The 9,398-nt window shown below is 52.1% G+C and overlaps 5 protein-coding genes across 5 annotated transcripts; 4 read left to right on the top strand and 1 right to left on the bottom strand.

The window, feature by feature from the left end:
* On the top strand, window positions 1-1,384 carry PG985_000709 (uncharacterized protein; the record flags this gene model as incomplete). Its single annotated transcript, XM_066820478.1, has 3 exons — window positions 1-258; window positions 1,186-1,275; window positions 1,340-1,384. The coding sequence occupies 3 exons, from the start codon at window positions 1-3 to the stop codon at window positions 1,382-1,384; spliced, it is 393 nt and encodes a 130-aa protein (XP_066691357.1).
* A 363-nt stretch (window positions 1,385-1,747) lies between these two features.
* PG985_000708 (mitochondrial 54S ribosomal protein uL14m) lies at window positions 1,748-2,314 on the bottom strand (the record flags this gene model as incomplete). The annotated part of the gene is made up of 3 exons (XM_066820477.1): window positions 1,748-2,043; window positions 2,151-2,235; window positions 2,300-2,314. 3 exons carry the CDS (start codon window positions 2,312-2,314, stop codon window positions 1,748-1,750), a joined length of 396 nt encoding a protein of 131 aa, XP_066691356.1.
* A 1,407-nt stretch (window positions 2,315-3,721) lies between these two features.
* PG985_000707 (uncharacterized protein) lies at window positions 3,722-5,969 on the top strand (the record flags this gene model as incomplete). The annotated part of the gene is made up of 2 exons (XM_066820476.1): window positions 3,722-3,820; window positions 3,888-5,969. The coding sequence occupies 2 exons, from the start codon at window positions 3,722-3,724 to the stop codon at window positions 5,967-5,969; spliced, it is 2,181 nt and encodes a 726-aa protein (XP_066691355.1).
* Window positions 5,970-6,968: 999 nt separating this feature from the next.
* On the top strand, window positions 6,969-7,277 carry PG985_000706 (uncharacterized protein; the record flags this gene model as incomplete). Its single annotated transcript, XM_066820475.1, has 1 exon — window positions 6,969-7,277. One exon carries the CDS (start codon window positions 6,969-6,971, stop codon window positions 7,275-7,277), a length of 309 nt encoding a protein of 102 aa, XP_066691354.1.
* Window positions 7,278-8,665: 1,388 nt separating this feature from the next.
* PG985_000705 (uncharacterized protein) lies at window positions 8,666-9,220 on the top strand (the record flags this gene model as incomplete). Its single annotated transcript, XM_066820474.1, has 2 exons — window positions 8,666-8,771; window positions 8,826-9,220. 2 exons carry the CDS (start codon window positions 8,666-8,668, stop codon window positions 9,218-9,220), a joined length of 501 nt encoding a protein of 166 aa, XP_066691353.1.
* Window positions 9,221-9,398: the final 178 nt, after the last annotated feature.

Raw genomic sequence — 9,398 nt, 5'->3', positions numbered from 1 at the left:
ATGTCCAGTCCCCAGTCAACCTCAGAGCAGCCTGAGCAGAAGAAGGCGCCCTTCGAGCAGGTTACTTTCAGGTTTTGCTCGGAATGCTCCAACATGCTTTATCCCAAGGAGGACGAGGACTCCCACAAGCTGCAGTTCACCTGCCGCACCTGCCAGTACACCGAGGAGGCCAACTCAACCTGCGTCTTCCGTAACGTCATGAACAACGCTGTCGGTGAGACTGCCGGTGTCACCCAGGACGTCGGCTCGGACCCTACGGTTCGTATTCATCTTTCTTTACCCGCTTCTGATTCCGCCCCTTCTGTTGCCGCTCCCCAGCCCGGTTTTGTCGGTGAGTCCCATGGTTCCGGCACTGAGCCACTCGATCCCGCTTCGGCTGCCGTCTCGGATGCTGCAGAGGGCGATCCTGCCCTTTGCATGCGCTGCGGCTTCGTCCTGCTCCAGTGCAAAAGATGCGACCGTCCTGCTTCTACGGACCAGTACAACGCCCTTGTTATGTCGGACCCGGATTTCGCAGCAAGGAGGGTCATGCAGTTCATTCATGTGGCCAATGCGTACAAGAACCTCTCGCCCAACGAGCAGGGGATGTGGGAAGTCAACTTCGCTTCCTGCCATATACCCCGCCATACAGAAGATGATCCAGACAGCATCAGTTACTATCTTCCTATGAGCTCGTTGGGGGACTCTGACGCCGATCCCCCGGAGGCTCTCGGTGTGGAGTCCAACGAAGATGATGATCAGGCCATGCTGTTCTCATAAGCATGCAACCTTTGGTTATCCCGACTTCACCTGTGTCCGGTGATCAATTGCCATCCAAACTGTTCGAGTAGCGTGAATATACTTCCGCTATAGACGGGATCTTCCGTCATTGCCCTGTCTATACGGTCGACTTCGAATGATATAAGGTCACTACGAGTTTATTGCAAATCCAAGGCTGGTGAGGGGTGCTGTACATTACATGCAGTCTGGTAGGCCGCTCGCAAGGTCTACCAACATACTACGATATGCTTCGGTGGTTTAGAGGAAACTCTTGGTTGCAAGAGCCCGACTGCGCAAAAACCGGGTGTCGTGTCGAGTTGAATGTGTCACATGGGACTACACCAGGGCAACCCAGCTGGGGAGCATGCATTCTGAATGTTTCGCTTTATGCTGGAGTTGTTGCTGACTTTTTGGCGTTTCGTTTAGCTTCCGCGGTCAAACAAGACTTGCCCATCCTGCAGCCACGACGAAGCCGTCTTCTTCCAGTCTCAGCAACGTAGTGTTGAAACAGGCATGGTGAGTTCCTCTAGTCCATGGAGAACGTACATACCGGACGTGCCATGCTAATTCTCTCCCCCAGAAATTGTTCTACGTGTGCTGCGAATGCGGTAATATTTTCCAGTAGAACACACAGGGTCGGCACCAATCTCGGGTGTAGTTGGGACTTCAGAAAGGATTCCCTCGACCAATATTGCATGGACAGGCGTTAGGGGCGTTCCAGCTGGTTTTTGCGAAGGCTCTCCATATAGAATCATCAATTGCAGTCCTTTGCCCAAACAAATACATCCCACTGCTAAGTCCACAGGATCGTGATTTTTACTATTTTGCTCTTTATTTCATGTTTATGGTTCGTCAGGGCCCATTGAACGCCGGCAAATGTTTATGACAAGTATTGTACACCAAAGTGGATGCGGAACGCCTGATACGTGATACAGTTCGTTCGCTCTCCCTGCCACTATTTATACTCTTGTATGTTTCTGTCTCTCGTCTACGCATGCGCTGGCGCCATACTCAGAATCTTGCTCCACTTCTTCCTCCGCAGCTCAGCGCCGACAACACCGTTGACGCGAGTGCCGATGGGATCTCCGGCCTTGCTGATGAGGACACAGGCGTTATCGTCGAACTTGACAACGCTGCCGTCGGGGCGCTGCACCTGCTTCCGTGTGCGGACGACAATGGCGTGTCGGATGTCACCGCGCTTCACCTTGTTCGCCGCCGAGGCGGAACCCATACCGGCATCGGAGGCGCCGCGCTGCTTCTGGACGATGGCTACTATGCGGTCGCCTATCGGGGAGGAGAGAGGCCGGCAGTGTTAGCGCATCACCCCTGCTGGCGGAGAAGGGGGGAGGGGAGGAGGTTTTTGGTGATCCTCCTGGCGGGCAATGGCTTACCGATGGACGCATGTCGTTTCCGACCAACGACCAGGGCGCATTCGACAATGGCGGCCCCCGAGTTGTCGATGCAGTTCAGCATCGTCTGTAGAACCAGGATATTAGCACATCGCGGGCGGTAGCAGGTTATCGAGCGGTACCCTGCGTACCTTTAATTGAATCATCTTGACTGCCTTGGGGTGTTCCTTGCGACAGGCACAGCTGGAGAGAGAGGGCTTTCTCGATCTGATATTGCGTTTTCGGGTTTGGTCGACAAGGCTGGCTGTCGTCAAAAATTTGGGCTCAGACACAAGCAATTGGAAACGGAACGGGGATTGATTGGCCGCAGCCTCGGGATCGGCACCTCTAGAAGTCTTGAGCTTAACAGCCATCAATCAGACAGGGATCCTAGGTACATCCAGAAGGTATCGATAAAGTCTCAGCCAGCCCGCCAACCGCCCATCAATTGGAGCAAGCAATCCAATCCCCGTTTTAGACCGGGGCTGGTCCAGGGTCTAGCTCTGCTCTTGTTCCCCCTTGTCACTTGTCCTTCAGCTTGCTTCCTTTTTTCGCTTCTCGTCCTCAATCCTAATAATAATTGACATGGGCAAGCGTCCAGATAGGGGCCACCCGCTGGCCGAGGCGGGTTGACCTGCCACCCGCATTAAGTGGGTGCATCGTCATGAATGGGGAAGAGGAGAGTTATTGTCGTTTCAATGCAATCAAATGCTCAATGGTGGCTTCACCTTGGAACTAACTGAACAATCTTGTTGCTTTGCTGATGAAGCTTTGAACTGACGGACCTGGCGCCTTTCCGAATAATCGAACCATTCAACTAGATCGGCGAATAGTCTGTCGATCGTCCCGTCTCTCGGATTGTTCTCTTCTGTCAACCTGCTTGTCCTATAAACTGTCACACAACCCGCAATCCTCCAATCGACTTGCAGCAACAATAGACTCTCCCACGAGGCCTCTAACTTGTCAATCCCTTTTTTTGGATCCGGATTCTGCACAGCCTTTCCTGTGTGAGCCCTCAGAACAATCTGATGAGAATAGCTGCCGTTCTTCTTCACCACTTGGGGTGATCTCTTTGGAGTCCTTCTCTTCTGTTTTTTTTTTCTCTCTCCCACACACACCTCGCTCTTTCTGTCCTGAGCCTCTGTTCTCAGTTCACACACATCCTTTGGTTGTTGGGTTCTGCGCATCGCATAATCTCTCGTTTTTCCTGTCCGTCGAGGCCGCATTCTGTTGCATGAATCATTCGCAATCACATTCTCTTGGACTTCACTAATGACGACACACTTCATTTGACCAAATGACAAGTCTGTCAGACTCCAGCTGAATACCGGTCCGAAACCACCAACCCCAAGTTGCGCCTCTCGCCAACACATATTGGGGGAAAAGAAAGAACACCGTCGCACCACCACTACCCCAGCCCCGGTCGTCTCTTCTCAACACTCATTGGGAGGTGCACCCAGGGCCCTATTCCAGTTTGACCAACAACCAACCTCTTGGGCCTTTTACTTGGGACCAACTGCTTCCAAGTTTGCGACTTTCTCCAAGTTCTGGGTCCCATTTTAGCGGTTGCGAAAATGGCACCATCTGCTGCCGCCGCTGCAAAGAAGCAGTCAATCACTTTGAAGCAAGTACAGGAGTACGATGATATCCTGACGGATGCCCTGGTCGATCATGTATGTATATCTCTAAATGGTTGCGACTCCTGATGTCCCGGCGCAAAGTGTGCTGACGTTCGCATAGGTCTACTACTGGACCACGATTCCCAAGAATAAGGCCAAATACCACCCCTCGAGAGGCGTCAAGGAGGAGGAAATCGCCAAGATCATTCAGGACCACCTAATTGTCGAACCCGATATGGACGTTGCCGAGGCCAAATTGCTTGCGACGGCCGGCTTGCGCAAATTCCACAATGGGCTCAAGACAGAGAAGGAGAAGGATGCATTTCGAAAGCACCTCCGTCGCTACATGCAGATTTACCTTCCGGATAGTCCCTTCGAGGTTAGCACAACGAATCGGTACACAATCGTCACGCACGAGGCAGCCGTGACTGCTCGACGCTACATCAGAAGGGGCCAGCCAGTCAAGTACCTCTCTGGCATACAAGTCTTGATGTCGGCCGAAGAGGAGGAGGATATCTCGAGGCGCAAGAAAGATTTCAGCATTGTTGTGAGCTCGCGAAACAAATGCGCCAGCTTGTTCATGGGACCCGCGCGATTCGCCAATCACGATTGCGACGCCAATGCTCAACTCAAGATTATTAGTCAGTCGAGCATCGAGATCCATGCGACGAGGGATATAGACGTGGGCGAGGAGATCACAGTCGTCTACGGCGACAACTACTTCGGCGAAGACAACTGTGAATGCCTCTGCCAGAGCTGCGAGACCAGACTGGTCAACGGGTGGACACAACCAGATGGCGCTGCACCCGTCCAGAGGAGCGTCGAAGAGGAGGCATTGAGCGAGGGCTATGGCCTCCGCCAGAGGAGAGGCAGAAGCTCAGCTCGCTCTTCGAGAACGCCATCGATCACACCGGACATTCGACCAAAGGTGCGCAAGTCCAGCTCTCGAAGTCTACTCCGAACAAACTCCGGCGCATCTACGAGCGATTCGCCTGCGCCCGAGACGTTGTTGCGCCAGAAGCGTAAGCGCGAGTACGAATCCTTGAAGACACCTCCGGTGACACCAGCTAAGAAACCGAAACTGATGGACTTTGAGCCTGTCCCGGTCCCCGCAAGCCTTTCTAGAAGAAGCAGCGTGGCGGAGTCTACCGGGTCAGACCATGTGTCGGGTGCGACCTCTGATTCCGATAGTATAGGAACAGACGTGACGGTCCCCGACGATGCGAAAGAAGGCAAGGCGACGTTACAGTCTCCCAACCTGACCCCCACCAGAACCGCGATGCCTTCTCTCAAGTTGGAGGACTCGGACGTCTCGACATTTTCGAACGTGGTTGTTTCTCTCGAGCCCGCGGAATCAGACGTGGCTCAAGAAACTGTGTACGCAGCCCCTACTGCAGGCATTGTGGCCGACTCTGTCCCCCCGTCGTCTTCCAACCCCGACGATTGCGAAATGGTGGACATGATCGTCATCCCTCCCCCGTTGACGCCGGCCTCAAAGCCAGTCGAGCAGCTTCCGTCAACGCCTCCATCGGCTACCAACGCAGCCCAGTCTGCGCCCGCTAAGAGAGGGCGTGGTCGGCCCCGTGGCAGTGGCACGAAGGCCAAATCCGTCCCCAGTTCACCAGAATCCTTGCCGTCATCTCAAACTCAAGAGGTCAAGGTGGAAGTTCCTCCTCAGCTCGAGGCTAACCTGATTGAAGAGACGGAGACACCAGCCGCCGACACAAACACTCACCGAGTACCTGGAGATTACACTCTAACACCAAAGCTGTTACATGGAAATTCTGCATGGATCAGCTGTACTATATGCAGCTCCGCCTTCGTCCAACAGAACGCTACCTACACACTCATCTCGTGCCCACGTTGCGAGCGCCATTCCAAGCTCTATGGCTACGAGTGGCCCAAGACGGAGAAAGAAGGAAAGCACGACAAGGAAGAGCGAATCCTGGACCATCGAGAGATTTGCCGATTCCTCCACCCCGAGGACGAGGCCAAGATTCGTGGTCGAAAATACCCCGTCAGTGCCAAGCGACAGAGCGAGATGGCTGAGATGAGTGCGAAGAAGGCCCGAAGCCCGGCGACTCCGGGTCAGAAGAGGAGGCAGTCGGCTGGCGACCCTTTTGATTCCGAACTTAAGGACGATGGAGAGGTGAGACGCAGTGGGCGAAGGCGCCAGCTTACAAGCAAAGTCGTTGAGGAATGAAACCTCGAACGGCTCTAGCTTTTCAACAATGGGTCCAGATAGGATCGAGAGAAGGTATTATCAGGAGGTGCAAAGAGGTGGAAAACGAAGATGGCACGCATATATTTCGCCTGTTCAGGCCCGGTGCTCGACGATCAAGTAGTTGGGCTCACTTTGATGGAGGGAGGCTCTGAAGCAGGCGTCGTTTCATTTTTCACCCGCAGTAGAGGAGCACAGCAGAGCGTTCAAGCATACTATCTGGCGTTGGCGACAGACATCGTTTTGTATATTAGTTTTACATACATGAGCGCGCGCGTTGTTCACGAGAGACGACAGCGGCGGCGCTGCTTGGCCGGTGCGTTCCAGAGGGTGCGCGCTGGCTATCCATAATTGTTATATACGAGGATACTTTATTCATACTACTTACTATATGTTCGTTTCCCTTAAACTTGACCGAGACATCGTTTGACTGTGGTGGTGCTCAGGCTCCTTTGTCCAAGCCTGTGTGGTCTTGCATGTGGCGCCATGTTGTCGGCTTGTATACTTTCAGCAGCAGAAAAGAACTGAACAGCTTAATGGTTACTGCGAGCAGTCATCTAGATGTTGTCGCAGGTCTTTCAACCCAGCTCACCGGTCCTTCGTGGATGTCGCGGAACAGACTCCCTCTTTTGACTCAAGGTGAAGAGAGATAAAGTCGGTCAAGACACCAAATGTACAGGTGCTGCTGGAATCACTGGTATAAGAGATGGGTTGTTGCATGCTGTTTTGTAACGAGATTCTTTTCATAATCACATTACTTTGAAGATTGGCATCTAGTTCCAAAATCCTTCTCATAAGCACAATACTTAAAAAAGCGATATCTAATCCCAACATTGCGACAGAGCGTCCCAAGCCAGTCAGTCGTAATTCTTTTTTTTTCTCGTCCCCCCCCCCCCCCTCCTCTCTTCCTCTCTTGTACACAGGCAAATTTATCGTGAAACTAATTTCGTTCAGGAGCAGAGACCTGGCTTGATACCCACGATGGCAACCACTAGTTTCCGGGAGTCTCTCTATTCGTTCTGCAACCACCCAGAGGAATTTGTCCCGCCCTGGGTGCATTTATGGGTCGTCATTGTACTCGTCTCGATCATCATTAATCTCACAATCGAGCTTGATCGACAGGAAGACCGCGTTCACCGGTTGGAGAAACACCTGGATGCTGCATTTACAAGCATCCGGGTCATTTTGGAAGATAACAAGGCCACGCGCACAACAATCCGCCAGATGCTCCGGTTTGGACGGGTGTTCGGTCTCCGGGAGGCGGGAGAAGTGTCACCCCAGTCGGGCTGAGAGGAAAAGGGGAAGCACGCGATGGAATGAGGTGATATGTGGCAAGGAAGGGGGTAAAGGAAAGCAGAGCAAACATTCAACACTGACGAGCCAAGTAGCTGGAAAGGAAATTGATATGGAATTTTTGGGAATGCATTCGCTATTCGTCTCTCATTTGATGACTGGCGTCTATTCACCTGGGTAGATAGGCGTCGGCCAGCATGATACACGGGCTATTCTGAGTCCTACATATTTTATCCTTTCAAGAGGACATAGATAAATACACTACTTGACTTTGGCATTGTTATCTTCTTTGTACAATATTGACGGGTAAGTCTTGCCATTGACAGAATCACGGCTTTGTTCAAATACGTCCACAATGGACTGCAGGCTGCAACCGGTTCTGCCAAAAGATTACCTACTTACCCAAGACATTTGCGAATCGCATTGGCGCATACATTTCCCATTAACCGACAGTCCCTACTCCAGCCCGCAGGATCTAAGCAACAGAACACTCGCAACTACCCAACGCACTTGACGTACCGATCCGACCAGACAACAAAATGGGGGTGCATTTTGAGGTTCTCCGTACGATGGCCATGACTGACCGCGTCCATACAGTCTACAGACAGGTATTGCGACGCCCTATCCTCTTTTCTTCGCCCCCATCAGTATCGATTTCCCAAAAGCATAGAGATTATACCGAAAGGCTGACCTATATATTTATTAGTGGACGAGAATGTCGCGTGACTTCGAATGCTTGGTCCTCTTCACCATCATTGTGGTGGTGTCACTCGGGTTTATCACGCTCGAAGTTCTGGACGAGGCGCGAGAGAAGCAAAGGAAGCGGCTGGAAAGAGATGACCTGGAAAATCAGAGACCGTGGATGGAAGGGGCCGGCCATGATAAACCGGGTATAGCGGTTTTGGGGGTGGGTGATGAGAGGTGCTGACGAGACTAATGGGAATTAGGTTGGGGGCTGGGCTCGCAGGGCGTGGTCATTCTGTCGATACCAGTAAACCAGCCCCGTCGTTGGATCTGGTAATGAACAATAACTACAGCACTTCACCTCTTCAGCGACCGTGAAATCATGTGGTCTGATTGCGTGGCTGTTCAAAACTCTATTCTCGGGGTCTATACTCGTTCGCAAGGTATCCTGCGATATAAGCCACCGGCTAGGCGTGTCATGGCTCTGTGCACACAACTGGCGTCTCCTAATGAAGTGCATCATCAAACCCCACGTGCAATAAGCCTATAAAAGATTATTTATAAATCATGCTGTGTCGATCGTTTCCTGTTTTCGTGGCGACCTATATGAACCACGGTAACACATTATCATCGAATACACATACTTGAGCTCAACTACGTTACAAGGAACACAAACCCTACTTTGGCATACTGTTACAGCTATGATCGGAAGCACCTTGGCTCAGTTGGCATGGCCAAGCTGGAAAACAGTACGTAAGAACACAAAGTCCCCGATCGAACTTAACGCCGCCATTGCTAACTCACGGGGTACATGAAAGCAGTTGCAATCGAATCTGAGTTACCTACTATCATTCGTCGTAGTCTTTTGGGCGGCTGCCGGCCTCCTCGTTATCAGCTACGTTTGCGGGAAGGAATCCCGAACCAAGCATCAATGTGCTCTCGAGATGACGACGAGTTGTGCTGCTGGCAATGACGAAGAGACGCTACCGCTACAGCCACGAAAGGAAGAAGAAGAAAGCTGCAGCGGAAGCCAGGAGATCCGGACCCGGCTGGAGAGCATCGACGAAAGGGTCAACGCCATCTGGGAGAAGTTGCAAGAGATCACCGGCTCCAGTCCCGTATCATTCCCCTCGGCTGCTGTTGATGCTGCTTCTGACAATGACGAGCCCGGTGAAGGCGGCGAGCCAGTGGAAACACCTCTTACACATGCTGCTGATGGCGGTGACGCTGGGCCAGGGTATCTTGTTATTTGGTAGCTCTCATCGCACTACTTACGCGAACCACGCAGTCTCTTTTCACTCTTTTAATTCACGTTTTGTCTTGTCCCTCTAGAAGAAGCGATCCGAAGGTATTATCGTGGGTTGGTAGACGGGTTACGATCATATTAGAGTCCCCTTTTACGTTTTTAACGATGTTGATGTTGGATACGAATGA

Source organism: Apiospora marii (assembly GCF_038362585.1).
Source record: "Apiospora marii strain CBS 49790 chromosome Unknown utg000001l_segment0_segment0, whole genome shotgun sequence".
Lineage (NCBI taxonomy): Eukaryota > Fungi > Ascomycota > Sordariomycetes > Amphisphaeriales > Apiosporaceae > Apiospora > Apiospora marii.
The sequence above is the reverse complement of the archived record's forward strand: the minus strand, read 5'-3'. Positions and strand labels throughout refer to the sequence as shown.